At 46.3% G+C, this 24,641-nt stretch overlaps 2 protein-coding genes across 2 annotated transcripts in view; both read right to left on the reverse strand.

Annotated features, from left to right (window-relative positions):
- On the reverse strand, nucleotides 1–18,889 carry PPCDC (phosphopantothenoylcysteine decarboxylase). The gene is made up of 5 exons (XM_075045639.1): nucleotides 18,737–18,889; nucleotides 13,173–13,268; nucleotides 9,409–9,537; nucleotides 7,168–7,336; nucleotides 1–1,277 (listed from the first exon to the last, which is right to left on the reverse strand). Exons 1-5 carry the CDS (start codon nucleotides 18,887–18,889, stop codon nucleotides 1,192–1,194), a joined length of 633 nt encoding a protein of 210 aa, XP_074901740.1. The 3' UTR covers nucleotides 1–1,191.
- SCAMP5 (secretory carrier membrane protein 5) overlaps nucleotides 18,736–24,641 on the reverse strand; it is an 11,349-nt gene continuing 5,443 nt past the window's right edge. The window contains exons 5-8 of the mRNA XM_075045638.1: nucleotides 24,436–24,537; nucleotides 24,097–24,214; nucleotides 23,789–23,979; nucleotides 18,736–18,903 (exon numbers count right to left, since the gene is read on the reverse strand). Of these exons, the coding sequence (XP_074901739.1) occupies nucleotides 18,897–18,903; nucleotides 23,789–23,979; nucleotides 24,097–24,214; nucleotides 24,436–24,537 (418 nt within the window). The 3' untranslated portion in view covers nucleotides 18,736–18,896. The remainder of the gene's footprint in view (nucleotides 18,904–23,788; nucleotides 23,980–24,096; nucleotides 24,215–24,435; nucleotides 24,538–24,641) is intronic.

Here is a 24,641-nt window from a genome sequence, read left to right on the forward strand (position 1 = left end):
AGGTTTTTATTTGTGTGGAATAGATAAGGAAAGCAAATATAGTCCGATAACCTCTTCCCTCATGCGTAGCTGTCTGAAGGTTGCCCCCATAGGCAGGATGCACGTTCTGTACTGAAGGCCTTAAATTTGACTGGGTCTAGTTAAAAATAAACTCTCTCAGTCAGCAGTGCTCTGCTACAGCAACATGTTCAACAGCCCCAGTTTGCTCCCATTACCCTCAGGAGCAGGATCACATTTCCAAGGAAAGGCTGTACTGGGGGAGCCCTGGCCGGTCTGGCCCAAGAGGTTACAGGATTTCCCAATTTTTTCATGCCAGTCAGTTAATTTTCAAGCCAAAAAGGATCATCATAGGCAAAGTTTGACTTCTCTCCCTTGGGAAACACCCACCCTGGCTTTCCACAAGGGCCCAGCCTGTTCATTTCCTGACTGGAGCACCCGGATGGGCAGGTGTCATTTTGGTTCACAGTTGACGTCTGCATCCCTAGCCAGTCAACAGATACAAAAGGGCAAAGGCTAATTCGAGGACTAGATAGCTTCTTTCAGTATTTTTTTTTTCCCCATCTCTGATAAAAAACACAGGCAGACGCAACGATTTAGCAATGACGTTAGGTGCAAACACTCCCCAGAGCAGCTACAAGAGGCAATTCTTCAGGGGCAGAATTAAAAGCTCTCTTTTATTAATTTTCTGGAGGGCAAATGCTTTTTGGACAGTGACTCCTGCTGGAAAGGTGAAGCCAGCACAGCTACGGACCAGGCTTTGGAGAGCAGGGATGTCCCCACACTGTCATGCTGGCATTATCCCCATCACCAGGATTTGCACAGCACTTTCCTCTCTGGCAGCTCTTGGAGGAAACACTGGACCTGAAATACATTGGCAAATCCTTCTGCAGCCTCCTCGGAAAGGAGTACATGTGAAATACTGGGGGCCAAGTGGCCTAGGGGAACGTTACTCCCTCTCTGTGAGATACCACAGAGTTTTCCCACACTAAAGCAGCATGTTCTTGGCTTTGGTTTCTGAAAGTCTGCAGTGATGTACCACATTTCAGTTTGGCACCAGCTGGAAGACAACCGTTTGACTCTTTCGGTTGAAGAGCACACTATAGGTACGCATGCCATCTTGACTCAGCTTCCTGTTGGTTTTATCTTCAAATCATCATGGAGGCACACAAATACAATTTACATGCCAAACCATCAGCTCTGCGTTGACAAGTCCCGTTCTTCAAGGATCCTTTTCACGCTCTCCACAATGGTCCACACTTCTGCCATTGCACCTCGACCTGCAGGGGTAAGAGCAAAACCACATGGTGAAATCCAGGTCCCACAGAGACAGCATGAGGCACGTGCTTCCCTGTCCCAGCACCTCTCTTCTCTACACGCCATACTGCTGTGGAAAATGAGATGCACAACAGTGGCACAGCACAGCAAAGCTCACCAAGTATCCCCACATGTTTCCTCGTGACTCGCCCAACAGAAAGCAACTGTGGAGGCCAGAGGATCTGCTCAGTCCACCTGGTTCTGCAGGGATTTTGTGGCACAGTTGAATGCCATCAGGGGAGGAGAGCGCGAAGAGTGTTCACGCTAACTTAGTTTGGCTCCTAACTCTGAAGTCTAAGCAGGAGTACAAGCTCCTCAGACAGTCAATGGAGAGAGGCAGGAAACCTCAAAAGGCAACTCATATGACCTTAATAAGTACCTCATGTTCTGAATCATCTCCAGAAGTGTCTGCATCTAACCCTTGACCGCACAGGGACTTACTATCTTAGATCACACTGCCCTGGAGGCAAGTGTGCAAAAGTGCCCCCAAAAAGCATGTGGATAGCAAAATACCCTATTTCACCTCCTTTCTCCACTGTAAACATTGTGTGTGTTTAGTATCTTTTTGAAACAGCCTTTGCCTATAAAAAAGACTTGCCGAATTCATACCATTCCCATGACTCTGCAGTTAGACCCACATTAGAGAAAGCTGTCCTGGATTCACACCAGCTTGAATCTTGGGAGTAATTCTTGGAGAAGACTGAGTGCTGGACAGAACAAAATGTAAAAGCTTTTCCTTTCAGACTGGTTAGTTGCCAGATGAACATCTAATCTACGCTGCGCTGTTGCTTCCCTCTGCAATACTTTTTAAACTCAGGTTCAGAATTTTAAGGCCAGAGATCATTAAATCATCTTGTCCAACCTTGTGTACTGAACTCAGCACTCAGAACTCAGTCCATTCACTCCTGTAATTTGTTTGGGGCTGAGGAAAGATACTTCTCCCACTAGCATTTGTCTCCACTGGAAGATTGAAAAGATGGAGTCTTTGTTGATCTTTTGTTCTGCTGGCTAATTGCTCTAATAATTTAAAATACGTGCTTTATTGGTCATCAGAAATTAGTCCTGGGAGGTTTTGTTTTCCTCTTTTTTTCGGGTCTGCTTCCACAGCTAGGTTAGCGAGCGCACAGATGAACAGCTAAACCAGCAGCCTCTAAAGAACAGTAACAACTCGAGAGCAGGCAAGAGGCAGAGGGGAAGGGGAAAAGTCATCCTGACCAGCAGGGAGAGGTGTTTTCTTCTGGGCAGATTACAGGCCTGAATCTGCCCGGACACTCAGTTTTCCAGTACAGATGAGCTACCCCAGCCTTGTCTGGGACAGAAGGTATAACTGGATATAACTGAGGATTTGTGATGAAGAATGATACTTTTGGAAGGTCGAGAAAATTAGGTTTCCTTGCAAAGTAAGACTCCTTCTCCACTATGCCTTTTTCAGACCTGTAAATCCCAGGAGGTTTGAAGCATCCCATGGATGAGCTGCAGGCAGATTTGGGCCCTTCTGATCTCCTAACGTTGAGGAGAGGAGCTGCAGCTGACAGGTCCTGCTAAGCAGGAGAAATTCCCTGCCTGCCTCTGCACAGTTTGGCAGAGCTACACCCTTGGAGAACATTTCCAAGGCCTGCCTTTGTCCTCCATCACCCACTTCCTCAACATCTTTGGCAATTCACAGCTGGATTTTTAGGTTTAGCAGAGCAAAATCTTGCTAAGCAGCCTGTCTTACAGCACAGCTCATGCCTACAGGTAGAAATCTTCCAGTGTGCCAGGCTTCAGAAATGCAGCCAAGGATGATGAAGGTACAAGCAGCTTGGAAACGTTTTTGCAAAGGCAAATTGCTGCAGGCCCATGTGTGGTACAGCACCTCTCAAAGCTCTCTTTATATCATGGCACGTGGATATCATCAAGGCCAACAGCTGGTAACCTACATTTAACTATCCAATCAAGGAAACATTTTAATTATCAACTCAATTTAATTTATTTTAACTCTCTTTTAGCTGGACTCTATGTCTAAAAACACCCATTTACTAAAGAAGAAAAATTAATCAGGTAAAGCTTGTAATGCAGAAACTCAGTGGCAGTCAGAATCTTGCCCATTTCAGGTGAGACCAGCCACATGAGTTGAGGAAGATAAACCTCTTTTACAGCAAGACAAACCACAATGTCAACAGACAAAACTGATGCAAACTGAATTTCTTTTCTTCTGCACCAGATGTGTGGGCTTTGCTACCTGCTGCTTGGGTGGAAGCTGGGCAAATGCCTTTGTGGATGAAACCCACAAAACCGAAATTAGTGTGGAAGAAGAAGCCTTGGGGTGAAAGGCCCGAAAACAGAGGAGAAGAGAGGAAAAAGTGGTGGAGACTATCTTGGGTCTTCAGAGATCTGGAGTCCATTACTGCTGTGCTGGTTTTGGCTGGGATAGAGTTAATTTTCTTCATAGTAGCTAGTACAGGGCTATGTTTTGGAATTGTGCTGGAAACAGTGTTGATAATGCTGAGATGTTTTCATTATTGCTGAGCAGTGCTTACACAGAGTCAAGGCCTTTTCTGCTTCTCACACCACCCACCCGCGAGTAGGCTGGGGGGGCACAAGAAGTTGGGAGGGGACGCAGCTGGGACAGCTGGCCCCAACTGACCAAAGGGACATTCCAGACCATATGACATCATGCTCAGCAATAAAACTAGGGGAAAGGCTGGCTGGGGGGCTGCTGCTCGGGGACTGGCTGGGCATTGGTCAGTTGGTAGTGAGCAACTATCTTCATTTGCATCACTTGTCTTTCTTGGGTTTTATTTCTCTCTCTTTGTTATTTTCCTTTTCATTACAATTTGTTATTATTATTGTTATTGTTATTATTATTATTATTTTATTTCAATTTTTAAACTGTCTTTATCTCAATTCACGAGTTTTCTCACTTTTACCCTTCTGATTCTCTCCCCCCATCCTGCTGAGGGGGAGTGAGCAAGCGGCTGTGTGGTGCTTAGTTGCTGGCTGGGGTTAAACCACAACAACTGCTTTGCCATAATTAGCCTACACACTGCCAGGAAAATCCTGGCATTTGCCAACAGGAAAATCTTGTTGTGAATTGACTCACAAACACAAGCAGAGTCGAGTCAGATGTGGCTACTACTGCCCCAGCTGTCCGTACCATCCCTCTCCTGCAAGCTCCTTCAGGAGTTCGTTCTCACAGTAGAGACAGCTGAACTGAGTATGAAGCAGCTCCCAAATGACTGCTGGTGGAATGAGGTAGCTGCTGATCAGTGCTGGTTTACTTTGCCATTCTGAGCTACCAACCACAGCAATTCACATGCTGCTTCTCATGTGGCTCACACATCCCTGTCCCAAGGGCGGCAACCCTCAAGCAAAGGGGCAGGGCGGAGCAGCAGAAGGTGGAAATCATGTTCACCATGCAACTCTAATCCATTTGTGCTGGTGAGTCAACTCACATGGCCCTTTTGCATCTCAGGTCCCCATCTATGAAACAGGGATGACAACAACACAGCTCTGCCTCAGGTGCATGAACCTGCAAGAATAAGCATATGACCCATTAGGAGGCACTCAGCTGCTTACTACAGGAATAGAGATCCTATATACATACTAAAAAAGATGAAGGGAAAAAATAAAGGACAAAGAAGCTATGCCAGATGGCCCTTCCACTTCTGCCAAAACGTCTGCGCAGAATGACCTCTTTTGGGCGTTTTCCCTTAACATTATTACAAGTACGTAAGAAATTTGATGTAATCAGGTCTAAAATCCCAGCGGGGGCATAATTGTCCAGGATATTTCAACTGATGCCTGAGTTACTTGACTACACTTACCTAACTGTAAATATTTCTTAGTCTTCAGCTCCAAAAAAACACTCTCTAGAAGCCCTGCACCTACCGAAGAATTCAGAAACTAAGCCAGCCCTAGAATTTAACCATGAAGAACATTTTAACATCCTGTCTTCGCTACAGACTGTTTATTGAACTATCTGACAGAATGGTTAAAATCCTGCTGGAGTTGGGGTTGTTAAACAGAAGTACAAGTATACTACTGTGCAGGTAATAGCACATTTGCTATTATGGCTAGAACTGGCTGACGTTTTACAGACAATTTGTCCAAGAAAATTTTGATTAAAAAGTGAATCCATTCATCCAAATTGCTTGTATAAAAGCCCTTCTCAAAACCTTCCAAAAGTCAAAATACCTCCATTTAAAGCAGGTCCTAAAATACAAATAAGACCATTTTAGTAGTATTTCTTAGCACTGCAAGTTAAGTCTTCTGAAACCAAGCATGACAGCTTTCCCTACCCCTCTCTTTCACTTCACAGATAAGTGTGATGTCAAAACCCCAAATCAAAACTCAATTGGGAAGCTGAAAAGTAACCCAGGCAACAAACAACAACAAATGTTAAATGCACATCCAGCTACACCCTCAGCCACGTCTGCAAAGCACTTATTCTCACTGTCTGCTCTCTGGGATAAGATATTATCCCTATGTTAGAGATGAAGAACTGAGGCACGATGAAAACAGCCCACAGTCACAGCAGACAGCAAGGTCAGGACACCCAAATCCCAGGCTGATAACACTCACCACAAAGCCTTCCTTCTCTTTGATCTACTTTCTTCTTGAATGAGTATTTCTTTTAAATATCAGGCCTATCTAACGGCTCATTTGAAAGCCTGGCTTGGATAGTCTCTTAAGACTACTTAAAAATTAATGAACAAGAATAATAGATATCAGCTAGCACAGGGCAAAGCTTCAGTTTGTTTGAATAAACCCTGGCCGTAAGTACCTGCTCCCCACAGTTCAACATCTTGAAGGCCTGTGGTGGTGCAGCGCCCCGCCCCGGGCCACTCTGAGATCTCGGGATAAGCCATGCATGCTTTGGGAAAACCTCCCATTGTGCTGTTACCTTGATTACAAGGGTGTCAGGCACTCTTTGACCACACCTGGGCCATCTGCTGCCTGAATGGCACATCAGGACCACCCTGATATTTCAGGATAAGACATGCATGCCTGGAAAACCTCCCATTGTGCTGTTATCTTGGTTGCAAGTGCAGAGACTTATGGGCACCAAGCACCCCCTGGCCACACCTGGGCTATCTGCTCCTTGAATGGTACATCAGGATGACTCAGCACAAATTGTGGCCAGAATGTAAAACAATGAGCAAAGCCAATCATCTTGAGACCCTATAAATAGCGATCCAAGGAGAGACCCTTTCAGCTCTTTGGGGACTGTAGCAGGCTGTGTGACCCAGTATCTTCCCCTGAGCTGGGACACCTCTCAGGGTAAATTTCGTGAGGATTGAAGATTGTCCATCGATGATTTCTCTAGGACTTAAAGGCCAGATTTTGCAAAGTTTACTGACCATCTGTTGATGAATGTCGGCACATAAAAGTGAGTAATTTGTGAAACTCACGAGAGGGAAATTTTAATCGAAGGTTAACCTCTGTGTGTGTGTATCTGTGTATGTTCATTTGCAGTTTGGTTTGGAACTATTTTGCCTGTCTCTGTGATTTGGTTCAGAACTATTCTATCTGTCCGTGCGTGTGTGTGATTTGATTTAACCTCCAACCCTGCTGTAAGTTTGGGGTGATCCCTGCCATTTTTGAATATTTAACTAAGTCACAAATCTGATTGTAACAAATTCCATTGAATCACTCTGTTAAATTGGCTCAAAATTAGGTACTGTTAAAGTCATACAACCTAATCTTGTGATCTATCTCAAAAATATTAATAAATCCTAAATTGCTGCTAAACCCAAGCTGTGTAACAAAACCTCTTTCACAACAAGGCCACACGGCAAAAGAACGTACATCCCTTCAGGATAAGAGCAGCACTCGTGCAGGAAGAGTCAGAAGACATGCAAAAGGACTGACCTTCATCTCCACACACTAGTTTCTTCACCACACAGGGGATCTCTGTATAGCCAAAGCCTTTCAGCTGCTCCACCTGCTGAGCTGTGATGGGATGTTCCCACATGGCTGTGTTCATAGCTGGGCAGAAGAGCAGAGGTTTGCTCAGATCCCAAGCACGGATGACACAAGTCTGCAAGAGAAGCCAAGAGGTTCAGCTCTGAGTTGGGTTGTCTTTCCTCATTCCTTCTCATCACTTTGCTGCACAGAAGCGCTTTCCCAGCCTGTGTGTCATTAGGGGCCAAAAGCCTCAATCTGTCAGTGCAGCTGGACTAGCCCACAGGCAGATCCACTGGGCTGATACTAATTCGTATTACATTCCAGCAAAGCTCATCTCTGACAGGCAAGAAAGATGAGGGAAGCAACAAAAAGGATAGATCCCATCCTACTCTGGCATGGGGCCAAGCAAGCAGCCCAACCGCTGGAGCAAACCAAGCTGGAACGTGATGCGTGCAGACTGCCAGCCCATGGGGGAGACTGAGAGAAGCTGAGGGGTGGCCACAGATCATATCAGCTATAGAGAAACCCCCAGGCAACACTTCAGATAAGCCAGCCGTAGAGCTAAACACAAAAAGTTGGCAAGTGAGCCTTTTTCAAATGATATGCCAACTGGATCTGTAAGTCCTCACAGGGGGAAGCACTGCTGCTTCCAGGACACAAACAGAGGATAACATGAACACATCTGGGCTGTTGCAGAAGATGCTGGCAGATTACAAACCATCTAGCAGTTCCTGCGTGCTACAGGGAATCATATCTGACTCCTCAGCAACACATAACTTCCAGATAACCCAGTATCACCTCATCTCCTTAAAAAGATAAATAAATGCTAGTTGCTCTTAACGCAATGTCCATCAGTTTCCCTAGGCCTAGCAGCTTTTAAATCATGCAAAGGTAACTTCCCAGGTAGCAACAGTCCCCAGTACAGGGTCTCTGCTCAGATCACAGAGTACTTATGAGAACCCTGCCCATCCTTTTTTATGCCCTGTGATTTGAACCCTTCCCAGCACAGGAAAGTCTGCTAGAATCTGTTCTAACCTGCCAACCAGCACCTCCAGCACTTGCTTGGCTTTGCTGGAGCTACCTCTTCCCACTACAAGGCTCTCCAAAAAGACTGGCAGGAGTTTGTGAAGCCATGCATCTCTAACATCCTTCCTGAGCTCTTCCCCCTGCTACCACCATCACATCTACTACAATACCAAGGGGACCCAGAAGGACAAGACATTGCTTGTCCCTCCCACAGCTCTTTCTGGCTTCTCTCAGATCTCCAGTGATCTACTCACACAAATGAGGGTTGTTGCTCTGGGTGTACTTTTGTTTGTTCATATGTACTTCCTCTTACCTGAACAGCTAAGTTGGTCATGCAGGGCTCCCTGGCCAGAGCTGATGCACTACCCTCCGTTCCTAGTTCTAGCCTCCTTGCATTATTGAGGGGTGATGCACCACAGCAACATTTGCGGATCTGCAGCTTTCTGGCAGATCTTTTGGGTGGCTAATGCTTATGACTTCTCCTAATGAAGACCGACTGACTAGACACAAAGCATTCAGCCCGGCTGAAGGTCCCCATCACCCAACAGAGAAGGACATTCTTTTAATACACTTTCTGATCAGCCTTTGAGCCGGAGCACTTTTAATACCAGAAAAACAAGCCTGAACAAGCAAAATCCCCTGTAGCTGAAAATGGAAGGTAAGTAAGTGTGAGCATGTTCGAATTTCTGTGCTATGCAGTTAGGTGAGGGAGGAGGTGAGGTAGCAGGAAGTAAACAATTTTATCTGATCTCACAGGTGTCTTTCCAGATTGCATCTAAAAAATGCAGAGAGGAACTCAAAAGTGAGTGCAAGTGTGTATGCGCACGCCTGTGTGTGTACATGCATGACGGAGAGAGGGTGGAGTTAGAAACAAAGAAATAACCACCCATCAGAAAAAGCAGGAAAGGCACAAAGCAGAGACTGGGAAATAATGGAAGAGCCTGATGGAGCCAAGGAGTGGAAAAAGATGTAGGTCAGGGAAGAAAAGAACAACTGTTTGAGAAGGAATAGGGGAACCATACTGTAGGAAGAGAGAGACAAGCATATGAAGTGGGAGCAGAACATGCAAATCTCACTGTTCTTGATGCCACAGAAACATAAGACTTTCCATGAAAGAAAGGTCAGACAGTCTAACGCTGGGAGGTGAGAGAACTCTCAGGCAGAGCGCCGGTTACTCACCAGCAGGTTGTCACAGATGCCATTCGCAAGCTTTGCCAGCGTGTTTGCATCAAGAGGTGCCACCACCATAAGGTCAGCCCACCGTCTGAGCTCAATGTGCAGGACTGGGTCCGAACGACCTTTCCACAGCTGTGGATGAGACAAGATGCAGATTATGGAACCCTCACAATGAACGCTGTGAGTAACAGTCACTTTATCAATACCACATTAGTAACCACCATGTAAACTTAAGGGGAAAGAATTACTCTCATATCAAGCAAGATCTGAGAGCGTGGGGAACCAGGGACTGCAGCCACAGTGCTCACTTTTCTGATTTTCCCCTCTCCTCCAGTGAAGGCTGTGTTGCAGCTACATTTAGAAAGCACAGTTAGCAGACAGCACCGATGTGCTCAGTGCTTTACAAATGGATATCTTTTTCCCACAAAGACAATTCACACGTCCAACCATGACAGATTTCAACTCACAGGAAAGAGCTTTCACCATATACTTCCCATTCACACAATCCCTCAGCTTCAGAATTGTTCATAAGAGCTCCCCCAACACACAGCATATCTGAGTGGAGAAAAGAGCTCCATCCTATCAGCCAACTGAAGCCAGACAGGACAAAGCCAGGGGTCACATTTCCTGAGGAACCCATGTGATTTATAAGCTTCAGATTTCTTTGAAGTGAAGCTGTCCACCGGCTTTTAATGAGGTATAGACCCCTAACTGCACAAGTCACTTTCAGTTAGGATGCATACCCCTACGCATACTCACAGCTGCAAAGTAAACCCTCATTAAGTACAGTAGGGAACAGTCCTGTTGGCTTTCTCTAGGATGGATGAGGTTTAGCCAGCTGGGCACTATCATCCTCTCTTGGCTCTTAAGTGAATATTTCTATTTTCACTAAAGCTCTGAGTTGCTCAAAAGAGTCCTGGTCTTTTCTTAATAGCACAGTTAACTGGGAAAGTGTCAACAGAGGCAGCAAACAGCATCAGGTGCTCAATCCCCAGAGGACACACACAACCACAGGCCAGCAAGAGGTGCATCAGGGCCACAAACTGTTCCTTCTCTGAGTCACTGGAAACCACAACAAAAAGACAGCATCCGGAAAGCTGGTGCTTCCTGACACCTTTCCCAGCTTCTCCACTCACGTCTATTTTTTTCTAGAAGCACTGAAAATTGTAGTTTTATTTTCAGAATAAAATATCTCACAAACAGACGTGGAGCAGGCTTATTTCCCTCCCTTCTGTCAGAACGGTATGTTATAAGGACTCCCATGGTAGTGCATTTCTTCCCCCTCTCTGGGCTGATCTATGAACTCAGGAAGTCTTACTAGGCCTTAGCATAAGTATAATGAGTCAACCAGTTAAGTGTCCCTTGACCGTACCAGGAACCCTCACATGGCTAAGACAGGGAGTCATGCGGACTGTCTCAAGGACTCCTGCTACCCAGCGAAAACAAAAAAACGACAGTAGAGATAATTTGTTCTCTCCCGACAACCTTGAGACATCCCAGTCCTCCCCTGACAACCTTGGAGCATTCCGTATCTGAATCTTAAGTCATTCTCTGACAGCCCCAGAGCATTCCTTATCTGAATTGTAACTCACATGGAACGGTACCAGCACAGCTGGAATCCCAGTAATTTGCTGATGACTAAAGCCAATCACCTCCTGAACCTACAAGCAGTGGCACTGAGACCCTTTGAGGTCTCCTGGACCACAGTGGGCTGCAACCAGCATCTCCCTCTGAGTGGGACGCCTCTCAGAGCTTGCAAACTTTTCTGTTTGCAAAGATCAGAGGTCTGTCGCCAAAAGCCGATGAGACTTGGGCTAATTCTCTCCGCTCCTTGAGGCTCGACCCTTCATTCATTGAGAAAGATGCCGAAGCATTCAACGTAAATATTTTCACTGAACTCGAGGGTGAATTTTTAACTTGCTTATGTACATCTCTTAGTGCCTTTATGAATGTGTGTATATACTAATCTGAATATTCTATAGCAAGTATATTACAAATTATTGCTTTTCAAATCTATACTTAAATTACTGTCGTGAACTTCATTCAACTGTGAATGAATCTCAGGCTGTTATTATACTCATAATCCCTTTAGATATAAACCGTTGACCAAGTCTGGGACTAGGAGTTGATCCAGCCGCACCTAGACTCTGATAGGAGTTTAGAAAGCAAGGGGGTCTTCTCTGAACCTCATGACTCAGCAGGAGGGTCTCCCTTACCCTTTTTATATTCCCGATCTCTGTACAAATCATGAGACATCAATTCTAACTTGATTTTTCTTTGTATATTTCTCTTTTACCGTATCTTGTCTTCGGTCTCTGTATACCTAATTTTAGTCTGATTCTAACTTAATTTTCCTGTGTGCATTTCATCCATGTATTAAGTAATAGAGTGAACCTTGCCATTGAATTCTGTGAAGTCGCACTTTTATATAAATTCCTATTAAATCATATTTACTAATACCACTGGAAGTGATTCTTTAAGCAGACCAAACCACTCCACAACAGCTCCATGCCTGCCTTCCAGTGTGCCAGCAGACCTCAAAGCCTGACCTGCACCTCTTCTATCACCCCACCAAGGGTTCCTCAGAAATAACTGCCTGGAGCTGTAGCACCCTGGGACCCAGCAGATCTCCACCACTCTCCTAGGTGAGCCAGAAAGCTTCCTGGCCATTGCCATTAGCATGCCTCTCTCCACACAGAAGTGATCCTCACGTGTGAGCACACTGGCAAGAGTACTGGTAAAGAGTAGATCACCTTGTACTCAGATCGGTACTGCAAAGTAGACATAAAATGTATAGGAAAAAAAAAAAGATGTTTATAAAATGAACCTCTTCATACTCAGGGACTCTCAAAGCGCGTCAGCAAAACTGTAGTCAGGAGAAAAAGCCCTTTTACAACGTCTAGAGATGTTCACAGCCCTGACAACTGAGCTATCCCTTACTGGAATGGCTCTTCTATGTATGCGCAGGAGCACAGATGCAGACACCTCTGAGATAAACACTACTTCCACCAGGAGAACCTCTCTAACTTCCAGCCACCTGTCACACTGGTGCCCGCCATCTCCAGGTACTGGTCTTCCTCTCCACTGCTACATCAGGGTGGCCCTACCAGCACAAGGTTATCCAGTCAGACACCAGCCTGAGTTTTAAAGCAATGCAGGTAGTTTTGTGAATGTCAGCGATCCCTGTAGATTCAGAATACGTAGCATTAAGGAGAATTAAGCTGTTGCCTTCATGACAAGTATGACTCACGACAAGCACCAAACACCCTCACCGCGACTCCGCAGTGGCTTTCTTGACATTTCCTGATACTCCTCTCAGAGCTGCGGATAGCAGCTGAGCCCAGCGTGGTAAGAGACCACTTCTACCCTCATTGCCTCCTGCAAGTCTGCTAGGGCGGTACAAAATCATCCGGTACAGTCAGGGCAGCCTTTCTTTTATTCCTCATTTACAGCATGGTTGGAACCACATTCTTTGAAAGCCATATTCCAAAGCATACATTACTAGAACAAAGAAGTGAGTCTTGGCCTGGGATTAAAAAATAAATAAATGCGGTCTCTTGCAGAGAAACTTAGAGGAATGCTCCTATTTGTTGTTCAGCACTTGAAGTGAATCTCCCAGGGAGCCTGCTTTTTTTCTGAAGCATGACCCATTGGCCTCCTGGAAGTTGAAGGCACGAGTGCATGACAAAACTACTTGAATTACAAAACATGTGGCTAGTGGGGACAGGACAGAAGCCCTTCCAGTCTCCAGAGGAAGAACAACTCACCTGCCACTCATCTTCATCACTGTAGAGGGTGACAGGAATCTCCTGGGCATTGTAGAAATGCTTTGCTCTCTCAGTGGTGACCACTTTCACTTCGACCTAATCAGAAAAGAAAGATAAAGAAAGACCAATGGTTAGACTTGAGGATAATCCTGTAAAGCTGAGTAGAGCAGGAGGGCTCCAGCCACAAAGATTTTGAAAGCTACGTAGATTCTCAGAGGAACTTCCCCTATTCACAGCTGAAAGGCCAGGCCACCACAGGTACTAGCAGGAGCCAAAGACTCATTTCATGCCACCCTAAAATGGGCAGGTGCTGAGTCACCACCCGCCAAACATGTTCACATGGCCAGTTCACAGTGGGGACAGCAGAGAGGACAAAGCAGGTCAGAATGCGATGCAGTTCTGTACAGAACTTCAAAGCGACAGTAAGAAGCAGCCAACCAAAGCTCTGTGAAAGATGCCCTTTAATCTCAAAACACGCCTGCCAAAGGGAGCAGGAGAGCATCTTGCCTCAGTGGATTCCCTTAACCACAGCACAGAGGACTGCCGAGGGGTGGCATGCCTACACGGCACTTGCAGGATCATTCTTCCCACACTCGGAGCCAAGAGGAAGCTCTGTGCCAAGAGAAAGCACAGTGCTGAGTGATCAAAAGAACTGCTGAGGGACAAGTAGGTTAGCTGGGGCTCAGCAGCACCAGCGCAAAGCCAGCCCACCTCTGCTGCACAAGGCTTCACAGGAAAGAGTGGCTTTGGAAGAGAGAGAACAGTTTCTTGGTTGAATGGACCACATTGTGCACCTCCCTCTGTCTCTTTCTGCCCTTGCCCCTCTCTCGATGATCTCCTGGTGCCAAAGGTGGAGAGGTAGCTACAGACTACTGGATGCTACTTTTTAAAACCATGTTAATCAGACTTGCTCCAGCCAGGGGCAAAAATACCAGAAGCAAGTCAGAGCTGTGTCTTCCAGCTATCCTTCCTACCAAGGTAAGCTGTTGGAAAGAGGAAAACCTCTGGGTAGATATGTTCATAGCCCAGGGTTTCTGTGCAGTCAAAACAGTAAACCAGTGGCTTCCACAAAGGAAAGAGAGACTGGGTGAAAGTGTATGAAGGTTCTCTCCAAAATCTTAGATAAACCTGCCTGCTTCGTTGAAAGCCAGTGCAACCTTCAGTTATATGGTATATACTGGGGAAACCCTATCATGTCCCTTGGATGTTTATTTGACATACACACTTATGAGGTGCTAAGGTGCCCTATGACACGAGATCCTTTCATTTCCTCCCACAGAAATCTTAACAAGTGGAAAAAGGGTTTTTTTCCCTGGTATCTACGCGTCGCATGACCTACTCAAAGCTGTAGCTCTGACAAATGTCACAAACAGCTGCCTGCTGCCTGCAGTGAACTGGAGGTGCTCTGCACACACTGGGATCAGCAGCAAAGCAGAGTCAGTGTCGAAGTGACTCTGCATGCACTGATCAGCCATGCAGGACATGCAACTGTACTTCCATCTGCAATTTCTCCCAAGGATGTACCTTATAACCAGTCAACAGATGGGCCAACACATGGAGGGAGTGGTCCAAAAAGACTGGTAACGTGGAAGATGCACTTCAGGCCATTGATTACAGCAAAAAATAACCCTTTTCTTTGTTATTGGCCACTTTCAACCACTGTTTGCTCCTTCAAGCAGTTCACAGTGCAACCCACTGCATGGTCCTATTAGCTCAACAGAGAGATGGGGAGAAACCAGCCTCACCAACAACTCCTTCCCACTAGAAAACTGTGGCCTGAGGTACAAAACTGATGAAGCACTTAGTTTGCACACTCTTGCTAAAACAGACTGCTGAAAACCTCCAGCCTCCAAAAAGCTATCTTCAACAGCAGTGGTTGAAGTGACAAAACATGTTAACCTATCTCCCCAACACTATCTATTTGACTGGGAATGCAGCACTGTTGATTATCTGCACCCTACATGACTAGAATAACAGCTGGGAGCAGTGGAAAATCCCAGCCTTAGCATATCATGGTCAATTTGGTAATTTTTCCCATTTCCTGAAGAAAAAGCAATGAGAAAATATAGCTGCACATAACAGCAGTATTTGGTACTACATGTTTGGTTCTTTGCCTCTTCTAAATGTCTGTTCTTTTTCAAGTGACCGTAACTTGGAATCACAGCTGCATTTCTAGTGCTTTCGAGTGTGAAGATCATATTCACAGCAATCAACCGTATTGTTTCCATATTAACTTCACCTCACAGGAAGGTGTTTGGAGCCACGCAGTGACACCCACAAAGGTGCTAATGCTGCTCTTTGCCATGCCATGGGCTTCAGTGAGGTGTTAACCTCGCAGTCTGCAAGATACTATTTATTTGGTGATTTTAAAGAGCAACGTGCAGTTTCAAGGGGCATGTCTGCTCTCTGAAATGGTACCAGTAGGCCAGGTCTGCACTACAAGTTTTCAGCAGTGATGTTTGTTAGTGGTATTCTTATTTTACAGTTAGCCATAACAGTATAAGGATTTTTAGGTGATACAACTCGATCTGCCACGTGACATATTTTGTCACTTGCTACTTCAATTGCATCACTACTCAAAATTTTCTAATCTAGACCAGAAATACCTCTCTAAGGCTACAGGACACAGAAAAATCCCCAAAAGACACTCTGGTTGTTTTGTGGCTTTGGTTGTTTTTTTTTTTAAAGACAGTTATGAAACTATCTCTGGTCTTAAAAACACCCCATATTTCTTCAAAGCATAAGCCCATAAATAGGGAATAGCTGGCTATCGAGTACTGCATCCAACCCACTACAAGCTAGAGCATACCAGAGGGATGTTCAAGGACTCCGAGTGGTGGTGACTCCACCACTCCCCCAAGAAAGTTGCTCTATTAGTTAAATATTCTCCCTAATTAAGGTTTTCTGCTGGGGTGGGCTCCTGGTTCCCTTGTTCTGAGCAAGTCCTTCAAGTCCCTCCAGCTACGTTGGAAAGAGATCAGTGTTCTCAAGATCACTTTAGCCTACATTGTTTTTTCTTTCTATTTACCTGGCACACCCTCTGTTTGCCTGTGGATATATCCCTCCTTAAACAGTAAAGGCAGTCTAGCCACACTCAGAAACTCCTTTATGGGAGACAGTTTAGACTAGTTAGAGCTCTTTTACTTGGACCACTTAAGCCAATTCTCCAGTGTAAATTTTACTGCCAAACTGCTCTCCTGTGTTCAGGCAATATTGCTGGTCTCTGTTAGACGATTCTCCTGTTACAGCCATTTCTGCTTGGGGTAAGGGTGTGTGTATGATTTTTTTCATCACTTTCTCAGTATTGACAGCAAAATCTTTACAAACAGACTGAGCTTCAGTAACAACTGCTGCAGAAGAGAATGAGTAGCTCCCCTGTTAAATGGCACCTACAAGCTGATGTAGAGACTACCTGGCAGGAGCACAATGAAATGACATGACGTGATTTAAACCTAGAAGTCCAGATGACATCCTGTACCTTCAAGAGCAATACATTTCGCCCACAGAAAGGTTTGTCATTGCCTTTATGACTAACCAATATCCTGCCAACAGGATTTTTGTCATTATATTCCTGCCAGGCCATTCAAAAATTCTAGGAAACAGCCTGAGACAATGTGTGTGAGTGTAGCACAACTATGAGAGTTACCCACAGTGTCCTGACGAGACACTATGTGCTGTCTCCCCACAGCACCAGGTGCAAGGGTAATAACCTGAAAGGTGTAAGCTGATGCTGTCTAAATTTCCTAGATCTTCAAAGAGGTTAAACAAAAGGCAGTAAGATGTAGTCACATCCATTATCACCCTCAAGGAGATGTTAAAGTTTAATGAGTGCAAAATCATATTGCCAAGTTGTTCACCAAGGATCATTTTAGCCAAAACATCAATTTAAACTAACAACTCTGGTTCAACGCTCTGACCACATCTCCTTTAGTATCAAAGCCTTCCTCTGCTCCTGCCCTGCTTCCATCAATGGTTTTTTAAAGTTCTGTTCCACCAGTAAAGAAATTGATGCAACAGGCTCGTGCAGGACTTAACAAACTCAATGGAAAAGTTACACTGCCTCAGCAGGCTTTAGGTCAGGCCTTGAAATCACATCAGAAATGACTAAATAAATAATTTTAATTAATAAATTAAGTACCAGAAGCTCCTGGACTGGATGCTTCACTTTCACTTGTTAAGCAACTGAAGCCTAAAACCAGAGACCACAAAGCCTACAATGGATGTCACAGAACCTATGGGCCTTCACAGAGAATTTAGGTCCAGCCATCTACAGTTTTTAATTTTAAATCAAATGTTCAGAGCAAAGGAATACATTTGACCTAGATTCCTACAGTGGATCGTTTGCATTCTTCCTGTCACCTGCAAAGAAGGATGTTCCAAGCACCAAGAGCAAAGGAAAAGAAGCAACAGCAAAGCCAATCCACGAGACAGAGATGCATATCCCTGGCTCTGGTCTGGTCACCCCCCTTCCTTGGTATCATTTTTCTTTGGCCCACTTACTTCAGGCTAGGACCTTTGGCCTCACTAATCATTTCAGGTCAAGTAATAAATTAACCGAGGCCCCTCTTTGCAACCCACAATGCCAGCCCAGCTGGCAGAACCGGTGCCCAACAGCTCGCCACATCTTCAGTACCCTTTCCAGCTTGGATATCAGTGTAAACCAGATACGTCAGAGTTTCTCAGAGATTGCACCTCTTCTGACTCTATGTTAATGTATCTACAAGGTAAAGCCTCTGAAATCATGCAAAAGAATATTCATTAAGCAATCTAACCAATATATCTGCATATTTAAGTACACCCTCTTGCTCCCGCCACTCTTTCATTTTACTGCTCCAAAACATTCCCTTAGTTTCTTAAAAGCTAAAGGTTTTCTACGTTTTCCTCTAACTTTATTCCACAGCAAAAGTCAGCACATCTCCCTCTCTGATTCTAGTCACTAGTGGCCTCTGCTGGACACCTCTGTTACACCAGCAAATACACTCCAGAAAAAAAAAAAAAATAGCAGCTTGTATTTTCTATTTCTGTTTTTGCAAGAGATGGTTTCCCTTTGTTGGTCAGACAGCAGTGTCCATTTTTGCAAACTCCACACCTCACCTATGGAAAATTGCAATATCCTAATTAGAGATTTCAAGTTCCAGAAAGCATCACCTGTGTCTGTAGCCAGATCTAATAATTTGACTGACAAGAACATATTCCAGAAAGAAAAGAAAAACAAAGCAAATACCTATTCAATCATTTTTGAGAGAATTAAGCAAGCTGAGCTGAACAATAGTACTTCCATATTCCTGAATCTAAATGTCTGCCTATTGAAATATCCAGGAAGAGTTACTGCTCTTTAAGGCTGATGTAAAGCTAACTCTTAAGTCTAGAGAAGTATGAAATGATAGGAAAAAGTACTAATCGATTTTTAAAAACAGGAGGAATCCTCCCCCAACAAATTTTCTAACTAAAGGGCTCAAAGCCAGAAGGAACTTTTCTTTTCAACAGAAGCCACATAATCTCGCCTCAAAAAGAGAAACAGGGTAACACCAGCTTTACAATACTCTACCAATAGATTTACTCACCCCAGTGATTTTCAGCAATTCGGCAATGAGGAGAGGCAGCTTCAGGGCAGCCACGCTTCCAGTCACACCCACCAGGACACGGTATTTTTTCTGCAACACAGAGGAGCTTTTTTCTGCAGGAAACCCTCGTTCTGGTGGGGAGACGGGCTCCATGCTCCAATCAAACTCTGCAAGCACAGAAAAACAAAGACGCTTGACTAATGGTGCCTCCAAGTGAGGCTAGCACAGCAAGGCTCCAACTGTTCCTGAGGGCACAGATCTAAGCCTGGACTATGCAAGACCCAGAGTAATTCAGTCCGAGGATGAACACTCAGATCCCGATCCACAACACTTTCAATCATCAGCAGACCTTTAAGCATAGCAGTAGCCTACTCCTGTTTAATTACAATTTTCTCTCCGATATCGGTAAACAGAACGCTAAAATCTGCGCAGGCAGGCCACAAAAGTGTTCTGGTAAAGCCCATGGCCCCCAGAACAAAGATATGCTCTCACACGTGGAACATGGTCCAGATTTTACCATAAACATACCTTTCACACTGACTGCTGGGAAGACGCACAACCCCCAGCCAAGTTGGTTTCCCTTCGCACTCTCTGGTGAGCAATAAATGCAGGGAGACATTTTAATAATTAAAAATTTTGGGGCCCTGAGGCAAGCATTATCATCTTACTTCCCACTGGATCACTACATATTTACAGCAGCACTAGAAACTACTCCCTAGCAGACAGGGAAAAAACCCAAAACAGTGAGTAAGAGGTAGAACACAACAGCCCACCAAGTGAAAACACCTTCTCAGGGACGTGAAAGTCAGAACTGCTCACTCCCCCACCAGCGCCGAGCAAAGCGATCTGCAGGCCGATGCGGCTGCTTTGGAAGGCAGGCTGAGCAAGCAGCTTTAATTCAGGTCTCCTGCCTCCTTCCCAACTTCCCTGCACTGCTGCCACAGGGATAAATCACAACTGACTGTTCTGGTGAGGAAAAGCATTCCTCCGCAGAATCGACATGAGCAATCTCTGCTTAATGAGCAATTAGCAAAGGGTAAATTCACTTCTTGAAAAAATCTGAAAAATTAGTTTCTAGCAAAGACATTACACTGGGATTTGGTAAAGTTCATTGAATTTTAGCGACATCCTTGTTATTTGGAGGAAGTTACTTGGAAGCATTTTGGGTAGAACAAAAAGGAAGAAAGAGAGGTTTATGCTGCCCTTATTTTTGGTACCAACTTGGGTGTTGGAGTGAGGGGGCTGTATTCCTGAGAGACAGAAATTTTACCCCTTCTGTCAGCCCCCGGGATAATTCAGCAGCAGGTTTCATTTAGGATCTTTCACAGGGCGATTCAGATCATGCTCCTGCAGCAGTTAGGTGGAAGTCTGACCTCTGCACCCAGCCACTGAGACACAGGAGCACAAACATTCTTTCTAACCATCTCGCTCCCATCCACTGCAACACAACAGCAATAACACGTTCTTTTTCCATGCTCTGCTTGGAATTAATGTGTTTAACTCGGGCCCCTGAGGTTTCTCAGTGTGTTTATAAAAAAAAATTGCCAGAGTAAGAGCGCAATTTCCGCTTGAGCATCTAGGCACTGATTAGCAAGAGTAGTTAGAGGGAAGGCTAGGCGATTTCAATGCTACTGCAACACTTTACATGTTTTTCTATATGTAATTAAAATTAAGTTAATGCCGTCACAGCAAGGAAAACATCCACTTCCCTTATGATTACTAAGTGACAATTAATTCGCCAAAGCTTCCACATCTTAAAGCCTAGGGAATAAGACATAATTTTTTAATAGGCAGCTTTCAAAAAGGGCTATTAGTGATAAAACAAAAGCGTGACGTGCTGGACCGCGCTTTCCCCTTACCCAAATCCAGCTCTGGGGAATCAGCCAAGAAGCCACCAGAAAGCAAGCAGCTTACAGTCCTACTTAGTTATTTTATTAGCTTTTTAATGCCGCAGTTACGCTGAAAACAGCTTCGTAAAGGCCTCTGGGGCAGAGAACAGAACCGAGAAACCCCGGGGATTTCCCAAACGCAAAAAACCAACGTTTATATACCGGCAGAGAGACGCGACGGAGCCCGCTCAAGAGGGGCCGGGTCGCGGCCTACTCCCGCCGAAGCCTCGACCCGCCGTCGCCAAGCAACGGGGGCACAAAACCCCTCCGCGCCCCGGAAGGCAAAGGGCACGCTGGGAAACACCGCCCCCCTCCAGCGCTGATTGGTGCCGATTGCGCATGCGCGTCGCGGGGGCGGGCGGCCCCTGAGGTGCTGAAATGGCGGCGGTCGCCTTCCCCAGGCCCGCGCAGCCCCTGCTCGGCCCCCGGGGGGAACCTGCTCTGCCCTTCCCTGCCCTCTACCCCGCCGGGGCCCCGGAGCGCTGGGTTTGGGCGGCTCCGGCTCCGTCTGCCGGCGCCTGAAGCACGGAGAGGGGCTTTTAGGCCTCGCGTGGGGGAGGGGGGGGGGGGGGGGAAATACCCCAGTAGCGCCGGGGAGCCCTGCAGCAGCAGGCAGGCGGTTTGGCATTCCTCGGAAAGCTGTTTAAGGATCCGAGTTCACGGCAAGGTTTTAGAGAGGAGGAAGGGCAACGGAAAACTCAGTGCTACGGGGAAAAAAAGCGGAGGGGAACAGGGTAGAGAAAAGGGGTCCTTTTCAGCTACTCCTGGATCCCCCCAGGAAGCAGCTCTGGCTGACAGATGAGCCCAGGGCGGCATGAAACCTTTCCCACAGGATTCAGGGCAGCCGCAGAGAGCTGGCAGGGGGAGAGGCGGGTTAAGAGGACCGCTCGTTTATTGTCCAAAGGAGAAGCACGACAGGTCGGGGGGCAGCATGTGGCGGGTGGTCCCCAGCCCTTTCCGGATACAGCTTAAAAGCAGCCACTCTCTGGGCTCTGATGGTGTCAGCTACAACTAAGGAAGGCTGGAGCCGCAGGGGCACACCTCAGTGGTCAGCACTCACACTCGCACGTTTAGGAGACGCACCGGAGAGGAGGGTTAGATGCTGAAGCAATGTCTGTTAGTTACAGCTTGTTACAGTTATTATTTATGCATCTTATTGTAAATGCAAAAGGTGAAGTCACTTAATTCATCATTTCTTAGACATGGATGACAGCACGTGATTTGGCATAGTAAGTTTTAGGCTAGCTATCAATGAATTGCACAATATTTAAACCTGATTAAGTACATAATAGGCTCAGCAAAGGATTACTTTTCTCCTTACATTTTATACATATATATATACACACACACGCACACAGACAGGCATTTTATCATTAGTTGCATTTTAGTCTTGTCAAGAGACGACTGCCTACTGCAGAGTGACTGAAGTGATACCCTTAAAAAGGAAACTATTCTTGGTGTGCTTTGCTGGAAAAGAGAAGTTCCTCTTTGGGGTGATTCTCGTGGGCAGGAGTCACAGACAAGCATCACCAGACAGCTAGAGGGGACGGGGGGCAAGGGGCTGGGGACTCGCACAGCCCTGGCTAGCTGTGGGCATCAGCGGTGGCACACCGAGCTTGTTGTCTGCAGCGGGCAGGAGATACTTGAGCCAAGGGGCCAGATCGGGTTCCATTTGGGCTGCTTTTCTAGGACTTGGAGAAAAATTTGGCTTGTTTAAAGTGCATTTAGAGTCTGAAAAGCATCTGTGAGAAGGAGCTTTCCCTACTCCTGCCCTGCAGCATCCATCAGCTCCCATTTACAAACTGATCTTTTCCAGGGTCTGCCAGTCACCTTCCCAGCTGCCACAGCCCAAGAGGTGTTAGTCTGAGCTCAGCTGCCTCCCACTAAGGTGCAAGATCATTATTTAAAGCTCGACCTCCCCTAACTGGGCAGGGATTCGGGGCTGACAGGAGCAGGGATTTCTGCACCGGGAAAAAACACAGCCACATTTCACTGCGCTTTTTAGAAGCGCAAGTGAGCGGGAATCCTTCCCACCAGCCTGGAGGTCTCCTAAAGAGCCTTAAATTAGTGCATGCCTCAAAAGCTAACAGGGACAAATCTTGGCTTCACTATTTACATAGTCAGTGAGACTGATTGTATGTGCTTGCATACGGGATGGCAAGATTTGACCCAGAGCCTTACCCAAGAATAGGTCCTCTGAGAAACGCTCTGCCAATTTTCTAGCCGCTTTTCAAAATAGAAGCCTTTAAAAAACAGACTCAGGATGCAGAATCTGGAACAGGACAGTTGTATCCCACAGGGAAAACCTGTCCTCGCTCCTCAACACATACGCTTGCACGCACGCGCGCACACACACACACACAGAGTGCGCCGGGGCTCCTGCCCAGTCACGCACAAATACTGGTCTTCCACGTCAAAATGTAAACTACTCATTTACAACACCACACACTGAGAGAAGTTGTAGATCCTGAGCCAGGGTGTAGATTAGGAATCTCTTGGCTTCCAGCAGATCAACAGCAGGATTGAGGGTTGGTTTGGGGTTTTTTCCCCTCTTTTTTTTTTTTTTTAAACACTAAATGAGCCAGCCACCTGCTAGTTAAAAAGCAAAAGAAAAGGGAGAATTCCTAGGATTGCTTGCCCTTGCTGAGACAGTGGCAAGTGGCTGGACACTACCAACTGAAAGAAAACTCGCACACATCGGAAACCTGTGGTTCAGGGCTTATTCCAAGAGGGGAGATGGGTGCTGGTTGGTATTTTTATCTTTCCCTTTTGGGGGTGGAGGGGGGCTTTTGGCTGATGTGGTTCTAACGTATACCTATCACCACAGTAATTAAAAAACCACCACCATACACTATTTCACAGCGAAAAAGAAGACACATGAACGTACACTTACTACCACGCACAACAAGAGCCCTGCAGGTCAACTCAACGGCCTCTTCAGAATGAAAAATAAAGGAGAAAAGAAGAGCTCAAGACAATAACAGGGGGAAAAAAAGAAGAAAAAAATCCAAAATGATCTCGTTACAAAGAACGGGAAAAGAATAACCGTTATGGTACACTTTGACTTTCTGAAATAGCTGCAGAAACTCGGCTCAGCTTTCCTCTTCCTCCTCCTCCCTTCCCCCCCAGATCTTTTGCCCGAGGACAGAGTCCTGCTGCTCACATCTCATTGGAGTAGGTGTAGTTCGGGGTGGCAGAGTACTGCGTCTCGTGCTGCATCATGGCCCCCTGCGCCGCCCCCATCGCCGCGTTCTGTGCTGCCTGCTGGACATGGGGGTTCTTCCACGCCCCCGTGGTCCACTCCTCCTGGGCTTTGCTGAAGCTCCCACCGCTCCCCCGGTAAAACTTATGCACCTGTAGCAGGTTGGAAAGAGAAAATCCAGAGGTGCTGAGCGACTGCAGCTGATGCTGACCTTCCAGGGCAGCAGCAAGGGCTCCCTGAAGCAATGCAGCACCCCCCTCTTCCCATACCATAGTGAGAGCGATGAAGGAGAAGACTGCCATCCCCGTGAACAGGACGGTGGGGATCAGCATCACCACAGCCGACCCCACGTTGGTCCCGAAGAAGGAAATTGCTGCAATCCAGCCGCTGCAAGGAGATCAAAACAGCCAGTCCGTTCAAAAGCCTGGGGCTTTCCCATCTGGCTCTGCACACCGCAGCCTGCCAGCATCCCTCCCAGCTCCTCAAACCATCTGCCCCAAGGAGAGAAGCAACTGAAGCACCGAGGATGTTAAAAACACCAAGAGGCCACAGCACCAGCCCAACGGTGACTGTCCTTGCACACAACACGAGACCAGCATCTTCCTTACCAGACACCCCAGCCAGGGATTCCCACCGCCTGGATAATACTGATCACCAGCTGGGCCATGAAGGTGAAGAAGAAGGCCATGAAGCTGAAGGAACTGTCTGTCCTGCAAGAAAAGGCTCAGTCACTCCCTATACCTCCATCCCTGCTGCACTGCAAGGGAAGGGAGATGCTCCCACACCTCAGATCCTTTCGGGGCAGAAGCAGCTG

Source organism: Buteo buteo, chromosome 13 (assembly GCF_964188355.1).
Source record: "Buteo buteo chromosome 13, bButBut1.hap1.1, whole genome shotgun sequence".
Classification (NCBI taxonomy): Eukaryota; Metazoa; Chordata; class Aves; order Accipitriformes; family Accipitridae; genus Buteo; species Buteo buteo.

What these genes read in the sequence shown, in the direction of transcription:
- PPCDC (XM_075045639.1), bottom strand. Translation starts at nt 18,889, where the DNA reads ATGGAGCCCGTCTCCCCACCAGAACGAGGGTTTCCTGCAGAAAAAAGC. An exon ending in AATTGCTGAAAATCACTGGG is followed by an intron (nt 13,269 to 18,736) that starts GTGAGTAAATCT and finishes TTTTCTGATTAG; the next exon opens with GTCGAAGTGAAAGTGGTCAC. An exon ending in GTGATGAAGATGAGTGGCAG is followed by an intron (nt 9,538 to 13,172) that starts GTGAGTTGTTCT and finishes TCTCATCCACAG; the next exon opens with CTGTGGAAAGGTCGTTCGGA.